The sequence below is a fragment of the Lytechinus variegatus genome, chromosome 15 (assembly GCF_018143015.1).
Source record: "Lytechinus variegatus isolate NC3 chromosome 15, Lvar_3.0, whole genome shotgun sequence".
Lineage (NCBI taxonomy): Eukaryota > Metazoa > Echinodermata > Echinoidea > Temnopleuroida > Toxopneustidae > Lytechinus > Lytechinus variegatus.
In genome coordinates, this window is record NC_054754.1 from 21,210,157 (window position 1) to 21,227,415 (window position 17,259).

Below are 17,259 nucleotides of genomic sequence, written 5' to 3' on the forward strand. Positions count from 1 at the left end.
CCCAGATTTCGATATGTTGTAGTTTAGAATGTACTCTTTCTCCTCAGTTCACATAAATTTTCGTTTTGAGAAACGCATCATTGCGTAAAACAGCGATGAAAAGAGGCATGTCATTTTTCCTCATTTTGCGTGTAATCTCTATGGGACATGACTTTTTCTCAAAACCAGATTCGACATTCCTCTATTTCGTGAGCCATATCTCCATTTTTTCTTGTCAGTTTTCTTTAAGCTTTTAGTATGTTGTAGCTGAGATTCTAAGCTTTCGCAAGTGTGCCCTTCATTTTTTGATCAGATGCCGAGATCATGCCCGTATTTCACTTGCAAAATTGGACTTGTAATTCTCAAAATTGCTTACGTGTATTCTCTATGGGGAATATCGTGGCTTTGACTGCTTCTTAAAGGGCGCGGGTTCGAGTCCTGGGGTGAACAAGATGAATTTTTTTTTTCACTCTTTTTTTTCTTTTTGCCACTTCTTACATGATCCTTTATGATAATTTAAAGGTATAAAAGTTTAAATTTAGCAAGATAAAACAGATTATAATTACTTTTTTTCATATCATGTATTTTGCGTGTAATCTCTATGGGACATGACCTTTTCTCAAAACTAGATTCGACATTCCTCTATTTCGTGAGCCATATCTCCATTGTTTCTTGTCAGTTTTCTTCAAGCTTTTAGTATGTTGTAGCTGAGATTCTAAGCTTTCGTAAGTGTGCCCTTCATTTTTTGATCAGATGCCGGGATCATGCCCGTATTTCACTTGCAAAATTGGACTTGTAATTCTCAAAATTGCTTACGTGTATTCTCTATGGGGAATATCGTGGCTTTGACTGCTTTCTAAAGGGCGCGGGTTCGAGTCCTGCGGTGAACAAGATGATTTTTTTTTTCATTTTTTTTTCTTTTTGCCACTTCTTACATGATCCTTTATGATAATTAAAAGGTATAAATGTTTAAATTTAGCAAGATAAAACAGATTATAATTGATTTTTTTCATATCACATGTGTTTTGCTTGTAATCTCTATGGGACATGACTTTTTCTCAAAACTAGATTCGACATTCCTCTTTTTCGTGAGCCATATCTCCATTGTTTCTTGTCAGTTTTCTTTAAGCTTTTAGTATGTTGTAGCTGAGATTCTAAGCTTTCGCAAGTGTGCCCACCTTTTTTTGATCAGATGCCAGGATCATGCCTGTATTTCGCTTGCAAAATTGGACTTGTAATTCTCAAAATTGCTTACGTGTATTCTCTATGGGGAATATCGTGGCTTTGACTGCTTTCTAAAGGGCGCGGGTTCGAGTCCTGGGGTGAACAAGATGAATTTTTTTTTTCACTTTTTTTCTTTTTGCCGCTTCTTACATGATCCTTTATGATAATTTAAAGGTATAAAAGTTTAAATTTAGCAAGATAAAACAGATTATAATTACTTTTTTCATATCACATGTATTTTGCGTGTAATCTCTATGGGACATGACCTTTTCTCAAAACTAGATTCGACATTCCTCTATTTCGTGAGCTATATCTCCATTGTTTCTTGTCAGTTTTCCCTGAATTTTTAGTATGTTGTAGCCGAGATTCTAAGCTTTCGAAAATATGCCCTCCATTTTTTGATCAGATGCCGGGATCATGCCCGTATTTCGCTTGCAAAATTGGAATTGTAATTCTCAAATTTGCTTACGTGTAATCTCTATGGGGAATATGCTAGCTCAATGGATAACGCATTTGACGTGTTCGTCCATATTGCTGACGTGTAGGTCCGTGTTGCTGACGTGGTGGTCCGTGTAGCTGACGTGTAGGTCCGTGTTGCTGACGTATTGGTCCGTGTTGACGACGTGCTCTGCCGGCATGATCCGTGTAGATCCGTGTGAAGCTGCCGTGTTGATGCCGTGTTCACAGTCATCTGGGGCAAAACTATCCCGGACCTCCCCGGATCATGCCGGCATTGCCGTGTTGATCCGTGAGGTATAATCATCTATCTTGTATGTATCTGTTTGAAGATGTATGTCTGACGATTGTCATCACCACATCAATAATCACATTTAGTAATGGTCAAAACTTATTCTTAGGATGTCTACGATCAAGATTATCAATGATATCTAAATGATTTATTTCATACATCAGCCGACACTGAATGACAAATCATGACAGACCACCTAATTCGTCCGCATGACGAATTAAATTCTAGTTAGGTGGTCTGTCATTTATGACAGATCACCTCTTAATTTCGTCAGAATTTTCTTATTTTTATTATTATTTATTTATTTTTACGGATTTTCTTGTCGCCAAGTTATCTCAAAATGGACTTGGTCAATTTCATTGAATTTCATGTCATCTATAGGATCTGTCATGGACACGTCAAAATAAGCTTTTCAAGGTCATCAGGTCATGATGACGTCATCTAGGCGCCATTTTGTAAAATCACATTATCAATCATATCTCCATTATCAGTTATCAAAAATCAATCAAATTATCATCACATAAACTTCAGGTCAACGGTCATCAAATCATGTCATCAAAGGTCACCTGGAGGTCACGACGCGCGCGTACGCGTGCGTCAAAATTTCAAAATGCTCAAAATCACTTTTTGACTGAACAAGAGTACGTTTCAGGTCATTTTAAGCATTCGCGCTTCCGCGCGTAACGCCTTAACGCAATCCAGAAACACCGTTTTTTTTACATCTTTGCATTGATAATAAAATTTTGAACAATTTGATACCTTGATCAACCTTCTACGACCATTAATGACGAAATTAACACCCCTTGAAGTTTGCAGCACGTGTGCGCGCGAGCTCTCACTATAGGCCATATATGGGCAAAAACATGCCTCTTGAAAATTCACTGTAGCTCTTTAAATAGTCCATTGACCCCCCATTTTTTTTTCATATATCGATAGAGTATGAGTTGTAGATTCGATTTCATGTCATCAATGTCCCTAAATTATATCATGACGTCATCAAAATGGCGCCTAAACTAAAAATTTCATTTTTTCAAAAATGACGTCATCAAATTTATGCAAATTCGGTTGTAACTTCTCGAATATAGATTGTTTTTCGCCCGGATTTCGATATGTTGTAGTTTAGAATGTACTCTTTCTCCTCAGTTGACATGAATTTTCGTTTTGAGAAACGCATCATTGCGTAAAACAGCGATAAAAAGAGGCATGTCATTTTTCCTCATTTTGCGTGTAATCTCTATGGGACATGACTTTTTCTCAAAACTAGATTCGACATTCCGCTATTTCGTGAGACATATCTCCATTGTTTCTTGTCAGTTTCCCCTGAGCTTTTAGTATGTTGTAGCTGAGATTCTGGGCTATTGGAAGTGTGCCCTCCATTTTTTGATCAGATGCCGGGATCATGCCCGTATTTCGCTTGCAAAATTTGAATTGTAATTCTCAAAATTGCTTACGTGTAATCTCTATGGGGAATATCGTGGCTCAATGGATAACGCATTTGACGTGTTGGTCCGTGTTGCTGACGTGTTGGTCCGTGTTGCTGACGTGTTGGTCCGTGTAGCTGACGTGTAGGTCCGTGTTGCTGACGTGTTGGTCCGTGTTGCTGACGTGTTGGTCCGTGTAGCTGACGTGTAGGTCCGTGTTGCTGACGTGTTTGTCCGTGTTGACTACGTGCTCTGCCGGCATGATCCGTGTAGATCCGTGTGAAGCTGCCGTGTTGATGCCGTGTTCAGTCATCTGGGGCAAAACTATCCCGGACCTCCCCGGATCATGCCGGCATTGCCGTGTTGATCCGTGAAGATCTGTGTCTATAAATCATGATGGCGAGAATAAAGACAGACCACCTAATTCGTCCGCATGACGAATTAAATTCTAGTTAGGTGGTCTGTCTATGACAGATCACCTCTTAATTTCGTCAGAATTTTCTTATTTTTATTTATTTATTTATTTATTTTTACGGATTTTTTTGTCGCCAAGTTATCTCAAAATGGACTTGGTCATTTTCATTGAATTTCATGTCATCTATAGGATCTGTCATGGACACGTCAAAATAAGCTTTTCAAGGTCATCAGGTCATGATGACGTCATCTAGGCGCCATTTTGTAAAATCACATTATCAATCATATTTCCATTATCAATTATCAAAAATCAATCAAATTAACATCACATCAACTTCAGGTCAAGGGTCATCAGGTCATGTCATCAAAGGTCACCTAGAGGTCACGACGCGCGCGTACGCGCGCGTCAAAATTTCAAAATGCTCAAAATCATTTTTTGACCAAACGAGAGTACGTTTCAGGTCATTTTAAGCATTTCAAAAATTTGCGCGCGCGCACGTATGTGCGCGCGTTTTCCTCGCGTAACACCTTAACACAGTGCAAAAACACCGTTTTTTTACATCATTGCATTGATAATATAATTCTGAGCAATTTGATACCCTATTTAGCTCTCTATGACAAATAATAACGAAATTAACACCCGTTAAAGTTTGCAGCACGTGTGCGCGCGAGCTCTCACTATAGGCCATATATGGGCAAAAACATGCCTATTGAAAATTCACTGTAGCTCTTTAAATAGTCCATTGACCCCCAATTTTTTTTTCATATATCGATAGAGTATGAGTTGTAGATTTGATTTCATGTCACCATTGTCCCTAAATTATATCATGACGTCATCAAAATGGCGCCTAAACTAAAAATTTCATTTTTTAAAAAATGACGTCATCAAATTTATGCAAATTTGGTTGTAACTTCTCGAATATAGATTGTTTTTCGCCCAGATTTCGATATGTTGTAGTTTAGAATGTACTCTTTCTCCTTAGTAAACATGAATATTCGTTTTGAGAAACGCATCATTGCGTAAAACAGCGATAAAAAGAGGCATGTCATTTTTCCTCATTTTGCGTGTAATCTCTATGGGACATGACTTTTTCTCAAAACCAGATTCGACATTCCTCTATTTCGTGAGCCATATCTCCATTTTTTCTTGTCAGTTTTCTTTAAGCTTTTAGTATGTTGTAGCTGAGATTCTAAGCTTTCGCAAATGTGCCCACCATTTTTTGATCAGATGCCAGGATCATGCCTGTATTTCGCTTGCAAAATTGGACTTGTAATTCTCAAAATTGCTTACGTGTATTCTCTATGGGGAATATCGTGGCTTTGACTGCTTTCTAAAGGGCGCGGGTTCGAGTCCTGGGGTGAACAAGATGATTTTTTTTCACTTTTTTTTCTTTTTGCCACTTCTTACATGATCCTTTATGATAATTAAAAGGTATAAAAGTTAAAATTTAGCAAGATAAAACAGATTATAATTGCTTTTTTCATATCACATGTGTTTTGCGTGTAATCTCTATGGGACATGACTTTTTCTCAAAACTAGATTCGACATTCCGCTATTTCGTGAGCCATATCTCCATTGTTTCTTGTCAGTTTTCTTTAAGCTTTTAGTATGTTGTAGCTGAGATTCTAAGCTTTCGGAATGTGCCCTTCATTTTTTGATCAGATGCCAGGATCATGCCCGTATTTCACTTGCAAAATTGGACTTGTAATTCTCAAATTTGCTTACGTGTAAAGTCTATGGGAAATATGCTAGCTCAATCGGTTAGGCGTCAGACTTGCATCTCGTTCAATCATGCGGGCAGGGGTTCGAGTCCGCGGGTGAACATGATTTTTTTTTTTTTTTACTCTCTTGTGCATGATCAGTTATAAAAACTCTAATAATTAATACCTAAAATATTGCAAAATAAAACAGATTATAATTACTTTTTTCGTATATTATATCTATCTAATCATATCCATCCATCTGCTATCTGTTATAAATCTATTTATCCATATATATGTCAATCTATTTACTTACTTTGTATATGTATCTGTCTATCTATCCCTCTCTCTCTGTCTAATATAACATATCTATCTGTTTTGATATGTATATCTATCTATCGTTCTATATATCCATCAATCTATCTGCCTGTCTCTATCTATCTTTATATATGTATGTCTGTCTGGCTATCTATCTATATCAATCTATTTGTCTCTATCTATCTATTTATCTATCTATATGTCTGTCTGTCTGTCTATCTATGTTTTATTAATATAACCACCTATCATTTATCTCTCAATCGATCACTTGATCCATCCATCGCTCCATCCATCACTCCATCCATCTATATATATAATCATCTATCTTGTATGTATCTGTTTGAAGATGTATGTCTGACGATTGTCATCACCACATCAATAATCACATTTAGCAATGGTCAAAACTAATTCTTAGGATGTCTACGATCAAGATTATCAATATATCTAAATGATTTATTTCATACATTAGCCGACACTGAATGACAAATCATGACAGACCACCTAATTCGTCCGCATGACGAATTAAATTCTAGTTTTATTTATTTTTTTTTTCAATTTTACTTTTTATAAATGCGATTTATTATTGGATAGCATAGTGTGCATCGGCTTTAGATATACAGGGGGAGGGGAGGATCAAGTTTAATCCCATTTCTAACTTAATCTTACCAAAATAACTGCTCTGGTCCTTCTCATATATTCTTACATTCAATTTTATTTACACTGTGTTGCCGTCTTCAGGGTTATTTCAATATCAGGCTGCGTTCAGACGTACACCAGTTCCATCGCTCTACGCTTCCTCCAGAGAAGGGCGATTATGACCGATCCAAACTGGCAGAGAGGACACTACTATGGCACGTCATACCCCAAGATGGGAATGAAGCTCGCAAGGTAGGCATTGACTTCTGGGAAAATTTCTACTTCTGTTAATATTCTTCCTTTATTTTATGTTATTTTGTTTATCCTCTTCATTGATTTCTTCAGCAATGGGCTACCTATAGTCTCTAGTTTCCTTAGACTACAGTATATTTACAGGGACCACTGTGGTCCTGTTTCCTAAAGACACTTTCTATAACAAATATACTATCAGCTAATCAGAATGAATAATTTCAATAGCTTAACTGATATTACAAATTTGTTATTATAACCAATTTAATGAAAAGGGCACCTGGTTCTTTATTGTGAATTTAGATGTATATGAAAGGTCATTGTTCAGGCTCTTCTTAATACGATGGGGAAATGTTCTATTATGGTGATGAATTATGATTAGTTTACAGTTCAATAAAATGATTCATATCACATTATTCTAATCACAAAAGATTTCTCAAATTGTTGATAATGTTACAATATTGGAGGATTATATAGTTAATTAGATGTCCATATAAAATGCCCAAAACAAGTAATTTCTATATAAAGTATTAATTTTGTGAATATCAGTGGTATGTTTTCTGCAAGTATTGAAATGTGTTTGTCAAAGTTGACTGTAGGGTTGATATTATAAATGATGTATATTTGGATCTAATCATAATTTGAATTAATGTTTAAATAATGATAATGACAATATATATTCGAAGCTAACTTCAATTATCATGTTTTGCCATGATGTTGGCTCAAGTATTTTTTTTTTTTTGGGGGGGGGGTTACGTGATGTATCATTTCTTGTACACAGTTCATTTAAATTAACCATCGCAACCTCATTCTTTCATTTCTGGTCATCAGGGAGATTGCTACCATCACATACCGGAGCGGACCTGAATGGAAGAAGAGATTTGGTAGGAAGTTGATTGACCCCGCCGAACCCCCGTCACTCTGCCCATCCTTCGAAATCGAGGAATACATCATGCACCAGGGAGAAACTTTCAGTACCAAATACGACCCCAACTCACTACTCTATATTTCAAAGGTGAGAGCCATGAATTTCTACCTGGGTCTATTTCTCATTTATTTCATCCCGTTTTTGTCTCGCATGCATAGCAGAGCCAGACTATAGGCGCCGCTTTTCCAACAGCGGCGGCGTCGTCAATGTTGAAATCTTAACCATGGATAAGTTTTGGAAATGCCATCACCACATAGAAAGTATAAGGACCTTGTTCATGAAACTTGGACATAGGGATAATCAAGCATCACTGATCATCTCTCATGAGTTTCAGGTCACATGACCAAGGTCAAAGGTAATTTAAGGATTAACAAACTTTAACCATGTTTTGCGTATCAACATCAAAATCTTAACCAAGTATAAGTTTTGGAAATGTCATCATAACTATAAATATAAGGACCTTGTTCATGAAACTTGGACATAGGGATAATGAAGCATCACTGATCATCTCTCATGAGTTTCAGGTCACATGACCAAGGACAAAGGTAATTTTAGGATTAACAAACTTTAACCATGTTTTGCGTATCAACATTGAAATCATAACCAAGGATAAATTTTGGAAATGTTATCATAACTATAAGTATAAGGATCAGTTCATGAAACTTGGACGTAAGGGTAATTAAGCATCACTGATCGTCTTACATGAGTTTTAGGCCACTTTAATAATCAAGGTCATAGGTCATTGATGGTCAATAAACTTTAACATGTTGGGGTATTTTATTGAATGTCATAGCTTTGAAAGTTCATGTAAGGTCAATAACCTTTTATGGTTTGGTGTCAGAATTGAAATCTTAACCGAGGTCAAGTTTGGAAACTTGATATAACTTTGAAAGTAAATGGTTCTAGATATCCCTGATCATTTTGCAGGAGTGTCAGGTCACATGATCAAGGTCAAAAGTCAATTAGGACAATGAACATAGTATGACTGGTGTTTTTTGCGAATAAATGTTCATGTTAGTTGTCAAAGAGAGCACTGCTGCTGTATTTAATCGCATAATGGAGGCAAGACCACAGGAGGCATCCCACTTGTTTCTAGTCTGCTGCCATCTTCCAATATGGGGATGGGGTCAAACCATGGCAGTCACAATACAATATTTGGGCAGGTTCCACAATTACAGAGTAACATTCAGAAACAGGTTTTTAGCATTCAAACAAAGATATCACACATATTTAAATAGTTCTTGCAAAGAAATGGTACCTGACGGTAGTTGCTGAAACCACTTTTAAAAATATTAACATTTTTTTTTTGATCCACTGAATTAATGAGATAAGAATATTTCATAAACATGGTTTATACAGATTGGCCTAAAATGGACATGCATATTTGAGTAGAAAACGTAATGCTCAAATTCTGTGAACTTTAAATGGCTATCACAATGTTGAGTTATTGATTGGATTCGCTGTTGTTCTAGCTTTAATATGCTGCATGACTTTAAAAAATTGGTGTATTTTGTCAATAATTGCAACTTAAAACACAAACCTATACCCGGTTACGGAGTGATGGTTACAGAGTGACATCTGAAATATTCACACACAGGCAACATAAAATGAACTTACATTTTTAAATTTTCTTTTGATATGATGCAAAATAATGACCTTCAGACTATCCAAAAGAAAATTTTACAAAACATCACTAGTTTTCTGTTCAATTGAAATTAAGTAAAATCAATATATGTAGTCCCACGTATGTGATTTTTTGTATGGTTTGGATTCTCGTATAAGGAGATGCATATATAAGAACAAATATTTGTAGCTAATTATGTTCCCCTTTTGTATTTATGAAATCCCAGATGAGTTTTGATAGAAAATTTAAATCCAGATTTGAGCCAATATGAATTTTGGAAAATTTCCACTTTTGTTTGGAATTGCCCATTTATATTATTTAATTATGGTATGTAACATAGACCATCAGTCAACCAAAATCAGATATAGTTTCCCTTGCAGTGGCAAAATCACCATGACTCTAAGTTTTGCAGAATGTGGCCCAGGTATTTTTCTCTCCAAAGAACTCCTGTCAAAATAACACATGTACATTACCTACATTCTTCTCTTAGCTGCATGCTATTACTGTATGTTTTGTTATTTTTTGAAGTTACTGTGGATATGAAACACAAAAAAAATCATTTGACTTCTTTTTATTCTCTGAGAGTTCATATTTCTTTTCAGGTGGGTATGGGGTGGGCACTTTGTCCCACCAATCAGGGACGTTTGTTCATGTCTCGTGCCTGATTCCCTGAGTTGCATTTATTTACAAAGTGTTATTCAACCCGTCCCTGTACATGACCTTCAGAACGTGTCTTTGCATTAAGGGTAGGAAAGCAAATATTGCAATCTTTCCAATTTGTTTGCGTTAGTGTGTACCAATGATAATAAAAACACACAGTCATTCTCTTTGATGTTGATAATAAGGGAAATCCTTAGTTTTTCAGGCGTATTTCAGTCAATGGGCTGTCATCAAAGTCAACTCTCTCCAAGTTTTTAGAGACATACATGTACTGTCCATGTCTATCTCGGGACTATTGTGAATATAGAGGTTTTCCCCAGAAAAAAAGTGAAAGAGTGGATTTTAAAGTACTTTCTTTGTATCATTGGTAATACATATTTTTTTCAAAATGAAAAGCTAAAAAAATTAATAGAATCCATATTTTATAGTTCGAAATGAAATCTGACATAGAAATACTTTGAAAATTCTTTTGCCTGATTGATCGTGGGCCCAGCAGCCATTGTGCAGCGCCAGGTCAACACAGCTCTATCCCTTGAATTGTTGTACGTCAAACAGGGCAGCAGCAACTCCCATCTTTTTATGTGTTGGTTTGACGCGGTTGGGGTTTGAACTCCCAACCTCCCAGTTGTGAGACGGACGCTCTACCAACTGAGTCAACACACCGGTTGGCTCAGATACTGAATGCCATTGCTTTTGGTGAAGTTACAGTGTACAGTTGTATTTGAGTCTCATGGTGTATTTAAAAATGCAATTATTTTTCAAATTTCCCAAACTTGGGTAGCAGATGAAAATAGAAAACTGGTGTAAGTTCATTCAGTCCTGTTTAACATGAAAACTTTTGAATAACTGAAAAGATGCAATCAAATTGTTCAGTTAAGTGTTGCTGTAAGTCTTTGGTTAATCATGCAAAAAAGTAAACTGATTGTAAATGGTAGTGTATCTCTTTATATTAACCCCCTGGACTGCGATGTTAGTGCCAACATCAAGATTATTTCTAATTTAATAGATTTTTATTTCAAATATGCATATTATTTCTAACTTTTCTACCAATATCAAATCTAAGTGTGTTCATCTTAATGGGAAAACAGTTTTTGGAACTGAAGTGGCTACCCTGGGTAAATATACCGTTATTTTTCTTCTTACCATTATTATGATGATGATGATGGTGGTAGTGCTCGATGATCCGTAATGTGTCAGATCTTAATCTTGATCCTCTTGTTTTGTTCTCACTATCTTATTCCCCTCATCAGGCAATGGACATGTTTGACATGGGGGAGGGGTTCAGCTCCCTTCAGGAAGGTGTATCAAGGGTTCAGTGCCCTGTCATGGTGCTCGGTGTGCAGACGGACATCCTCATCCCCATCTGGCAGCAGAGGGAGATGGCTGATCTCCTCAAGGCTTCAGGTATGATATGTAGAAACATAACAATAATAATGATGATGAAAATAATATTAATAGTAACAATGATGATAATGATTTGGATGATTGTGATAATGATAATGATGATGATTATGATAATGGTGGTGATGACGATGATGGTAATGATGGAGATGATGATCATGATGATGACGATGGTGATCATGATGGTGATGGTGATGACGATGATGATTACAATAATGGTGACAATGATGATTATGATAATGGTGAAGATGATGATGATGATAGTGGTGATGATAATGGTGATGACGATTATGTTGGTGATGATGATGATGACAATGGTGATGATGATGGTGATGATGATGATGATGATGGTGGTGCTGGTGATTATGATGATGATGATGATGGTGATGACGATGATGATGATGATAGTGTCGATGATGATGATAATAATGATGGTGTTGATTATGGTGGTGGTGATGATGATGGTGATAGTAATTATATTAATGATATTAGTGTTTATTATAATAAGAACAATAGCATTAGTAATACTAATGATGATAACCATAATAATGATGACAATAGTAAAAGTAATTTATAGATTCTAAAGTACATGTACCTTTTCCATGAGATACAAATTTATACATTGTGTTTGTGATAAAATTCATTGGCGACAATGTTTTGGTCATAAATAGCATCTAATTCAATGAGACTGTTGACCTGCACCCCCCCCCTCCCCTCACCTTTCCACGATCTAAATACTCTAGTGCAACCCATGAGTAGTTATGTGTTCTTATTGATCTGACATCCATGCTCGATTGTTTTATTTTCCAGGCAACGAGGCAGTGAGCTTCTACGAACTCAATTCAATATTTGGGCATGATACGTTTCTCCTTGACCTCAGCAGCGTTGGTGGTGCTATCAAGGTAGTGATTTGTCTCTGTATTTTTTTTCTTTTAGAATTCATTCTCCGACATATATCAAGATCATAGTCATAGTCAATATTTACATCGTAAGGTTGGTCTTGGGCCCGTCTTACGTAGAGTTACGATTGATCGGATCAACCACAACTATGGAAAGCCAACAACGTCAATGCCCGAAATGCATATTTGTTCAAAATATTTTCTAGATATGATGGAGAGTATATTCATACATCATTTGCTTGATTCTCTTTGTTTACTAAAAAAATAAAAGTTACGTTTGATCCAATCAATCTTAAATGCATGGAAATCCATCCATACAGTTGAGATTGATTGGATCAATCGCAGCTTTTTGTAAGATAGGGCCTAGATTACATATCGCATAAGTACCTATAGGGAAAGGTCTATTTGAATGCTTCATTGAAGAGAAATGTTTTCAGTTCGGATTTAAAAGAGGTACATAGGCTAATCAACAGGGCAGCTTCGGCCGAGACCTTCCATTAATTCAGGCCCTGCTTGTTAAATATCATGTGCGCATTTGTGCTGCCTTTTATTCAGACTTGAAATCTTTGTGAAATGCCCACAGATATACATGTATGTCAACGTGGGAAAAACATGAGGTTGACGGGCAATTTTGCCCACGTGACGGCCCAAATTGCCCCTAGAATGCCCCCTAAATATATGCTTTGGGGGGACCATTCTTTCTAAAGTCGTTATGTAACTGATTGCAGCAAAGTTTTGTGATGTCGCAAATTTTGTAGAAAATGAATTTTAAGTGAAATGAAAATGATATTGTACCATATTATATTCCCAACTCTTCTGCTTTTCTATAGATTGTAAATTCATCTGTATTCATTGTGGGTATTTTTATATTTATATATTTCCCTTCTTTAAATATTTTATCATAAAAATAGGTAAAAATAACAATGTTTTTAATCTCATCAACAGGGACAATTGGAGACGGATTTGAAAGAAAATGGCCTGGTGCGGAAGCCGCCCCCCAGCAGGAACAAGGAATAGAAGATCCACCAGATATCGAGACAAATGTTCGATCAGCCTTTCAAAGACGTCGGTCAGATGACCTCTTTTGCTCTCAATTGGAGAGTGTTCTGTCAAAATTCATCATCTGACAAGCAGGGGGCTCATGGCGAATTCCCCCGAAACACTAAAAAAAGCCCTTGAAAATAATGGGGATAATCCCCATGCACGGCAATGTTAAAGCTCATCAAATGTTGCAAGTTCCAGTGCATACAGTTTCTTAAGGAATTACTTTCTGCCGTTACCCATGTACCTCACTCGGGTTGAGTGCAGCACATTATTGATAATTCCTTGCTGAAGGAAATCACGCCATGGCTGGGATTCAAACCCACGACCCTCTGTTTCAGAGTCTGGAGACCAATCCACTGGGTCAAAACGCTCCACAGCATTACAGAGTAACTGGATTTTCTCACAACTCTGCATTTATTATCATCTTGATTCGACATCTCATGCAAAACCCATCACAGAGGAAGGACACAGGGAACCTTCTTACCCAAGCTGTCTAATGTTCACAACTCCCCATGTTTGGTGAAATCAATCGCAATTTGTTTGACCAAGCACACACGCATCTATTCATGACCAAAGGAAGATGATACTGGTCTGCACTGCACAAAGCTTTGCAATTTATTTTTCAGTAAATATGTAGAATTTGTCAATGAAGTAAATTGTAAAGTACTACAGGAACACATTTGCAAGAGAATAAAATGTGTATTTTTTCTAATAATAATAAAATTAGGCATTTGTATAGCACCATCTATCTAGAAACAATCTATTCCGAGGCGCATTGTTATTATTATTATTACCCTGGCTTTAGCTCGAGCTGCCTTTCAGCGCTCGTGCATTCAAGGAATTCATCCTGCCAGGTACCCATTCACCTCACCTGGGCTGGGTCGAGTGCAGCACAGTGTGGATAAATATCTTGCTGTAAGAAAAGACACCATGGCTAGGATTTGAACCCACAACCCTCTATTTGAAAGGCGAGAGTAGAGTCAGAAACACTAGACCACAAGATTGCAAAGTGTAACTTTTACAGACCATTTTTACTTGCCGATTTGCCAAAGCTTGACATTTCATATGGATTTTCCTTTTCTTGCAAACAACTCGGGTAGCCAAAATATTATAGATTATTAACACAAAACATATTTAAATTCCTTATTGCCTAATTAATGCCAGTACTGATGTTAATATTGTATGATGGATTGTTTATACTTATTAGAATATTTCAGCTTCACTTGATCGACTGGGCATTTTATATGATTCCATGTCAGTAATACCTCAATACGTGTTATTAGTACAAAATGCGTATTCTCCACTCACCGGAGAGTGAAATTTGAAGATTAATAATTCATGTACCAAGGTATATTTTCCCTTCTCTCCTTTTTCTCCTCATCCTCATCTTTTTTACATCTCCTTCTCATCATTTTCCCTTGATTGTCCTAATTCTCTTTTTCCTCCCCCCCCCCCCCCCTCCTCTCTTTTTTCCTTCCCATACTCTTTCTTTTAATCCTTATTCTAATCCTCTCTGTCCTTCTTCTCTGTCTGTTTCTCTCCTTTCCATCATTTCCTTCTCCTCCTTTTCCTTTCCTTCTTTTCCTTCTAATTTCAGTGCCTTATTCAATTTCAGAAATTGTCCTTATGAAATGGCCCTTTGTTGCAAAATTTTGCACTTTGTATATTAAAAAGCAAAATCATCTTGTTTTAAAGTTAGGTGCTGTACATTTAGAATGGAGAAAGTCGTATTTCTGTATTATATTTTACTGGGCCCACTGGTATATACATGTATGTTGTTTGTCCTTCGCTGTCGAAGGACATTTGGGACACCATTTTGTCATATGACTCAAGAAATACATTGCTTTCTATAAATTTGTTCTCTCATAGGAATTTGTTCCTAACATTAGCATTATAAAATATTTTTTTTCATGATTGTCTACTTGTTACAACCTGCAAGCTTCCATATACATGAAATGTCTTTACTTTTTATTTTGGTGGGAGAGGTGGCCTTATTTATCTTGTGTTTTTTTGTAATATGCTATATTCTAAAAAGAGCTCTGTTTAGGTCTTTAGGAGAAGATGCCTGTGCTAGTCTCCCTCAAGAACTATTATTGTCTGTATATATCTAAATTAAATATTATTTTTATATCAATTTTCTCCGACTACTTAAAGTGGTGTCAACAGCCATGATGGTATAAGAAATAAGGCAACTTTGAAAAGAAATTATGCTGAGTATATAATCTCTTGGGAATTTCTTATGATATGACTTTGTAAATATTAAGTTTTATAATCTATGGACTATATTCTGTTGAATGTGGCCAAACATTTCCTTGCATTTAAGATTCAATTTCATGATTATTCATTTCTTGTCATGCAAAGCGTAGAGTTTGCTTTGCAGTCTGTGCATAAAAGAACACATGTAAACGTTAAATCCTTTGCACATGAAATGTTGCAAATTTTATAAGTATAACAGTCATTATGGGTTTTTTTCCATTACATGTGTACATGACAAGATTACAAATGATTATAATGCTTAGTAAGCCTATACAGGATAATTACCAACATCAGTTGTATCATAAGATACAGTGTACATGTACATTTTGGGGAAGATTGCCACAAAATACCAAAATAACTTAAACTAATAAAGTATAATTTATTATTATCATTATTACTTATTATTTGTACTGTGCTTTTCCCATTAGGCCCAATTAAAAGGTCACCGCCATCTTGTTTGAAACATTTTTTATGAAGAAAAAACGATTCAAAGATACTTTGTGGCTCTTTATTATTTTAACTTGTATTTTTTTTGTATTTATTATTTAAAATGATTAAATCTCATATGTACTTCCACTCAATATCTCTCTTGAAAAATGAATTTATTTTCTATTTTTAAGTGAGACAAACATGCAACGTAAAATATAAGATAACATTCCACTTTTACTTTCCTTTACTTCTTATGTATTGGTAATATGGCATTTGCTCAGTGAAGGGTTAGAATAAAGGATTGATTTGAGGTTTAAAGTTCTCGTTTATAATAATATGCAACATTTATATCGCGCTTAATACAAATGTTTCTAAGCGCTGCATACTATTACCCCGGCCTTAGCACGGCTACCCTGATCGGGCGCACGAGCATTCAAGGAATTCCTTCCTACCGAGTGGCAAATGTAGATAAACGCCTTATGTTTATGTTTGGCATAATGAGGGCAGTTTTTGCAGGAGTTAATGTGATTAGTCCTTTTTATCAACCATTTCTGAAATAAATTATATTGATTTCCTCCTCTTCATATTTGTACCTTTCTTGTTAGTATTATTTAAAAAAATATGTTTTGGTGAATGAGGTGGTTTCATATATACAGTGCATCCCAGAAAAAATGAAACCGAGATTTAGTGATGATTTATCATAACTTAATCATTAATAAAATCGACATATGACCTACCAATTTAAAGCTTAGAATCTGCTCTTTCATCTGATGTTACTTATATCATACCTCATTCACGCATGAGTTAGCAAAATCAATTTGAAGAAAGGATACCAAAAACTCTTTTGGCGGGGGATATCGGAATTTCAAAAAGAAAATCACATCCCAAAAAAGTTCAATATCTGCTCTTTTATTTGATACCTTAATCACAGAAAATGGTCAAGAAGTTAAAAAAAGTTATGTTCCCTCGAAATAGTGATTGTATTTCCATAATTTCATTAAATAAACATGTTTTCACCGGTTTCCCACAGAAGCTATCGCACGGTTAACAGAAGACTTAATGCATGGCTGATAATCAACAAAACAGAGTTTCGAGTGAGTTTGAATGCTAGCCTGTAAAACCTCTTCATTTTATAAAATAATTTAAATTCAAGCCTTATTTTAAATAGCCAGAACTTTGTTATTTATTGACCATCTTTTTGTAATTGAGGTATCAAATTAAAGAGCAGATATTGAACTTTTTAAAAATGTGGTTTTCTTTTTGAAACCCAGATACAGCCCGCCAAGTGACTTTTTGGTATCACCTCTTCAAATTGTTTTTGCTCACTG

General features: G+C 35.9%; 1 protein-coding gene across 2 annotated transcripts in view; it reads left to right on the forward strand.

Annotated features, from left to right (window-relative positions):
* LOC121428871 (serine O-succinyltransferase-like) overlaps positions 1-13,649 on the forward strand; it is a 37,428-nt gene extending 23,779 nt beyond the window's left edge. For both annotated transcript variants that reach the window (XM_041625740.1, XM_041625741.1), the window contains exons 7-11: positions 6,544-6,693; positions 7,522-7,705; positions 11,153-11,306; positions 12,114-12,205; positions 13,148-13,649. In XM_041625740.1, coding sequence (XP_041481674.1) covers positions 6,544-6,693; positions 7,522-7,705; positions 11,153-11,306; positions 12,114-12,205; positions 13,148-13,219 — 652 coding nt within the window. In that variant the 3' untranslated portion in view covers positions 13,220-13,649. The remainder of the gene's footprint in view (positions 1-6,543; positions 6,694-7,521; positions 7,706-11,152; positions 11,307-12,113; positions 12,206-13,147) is intronic.
* Positions 13,650-17,259: the final 3,610 nt, after the last annotated feature.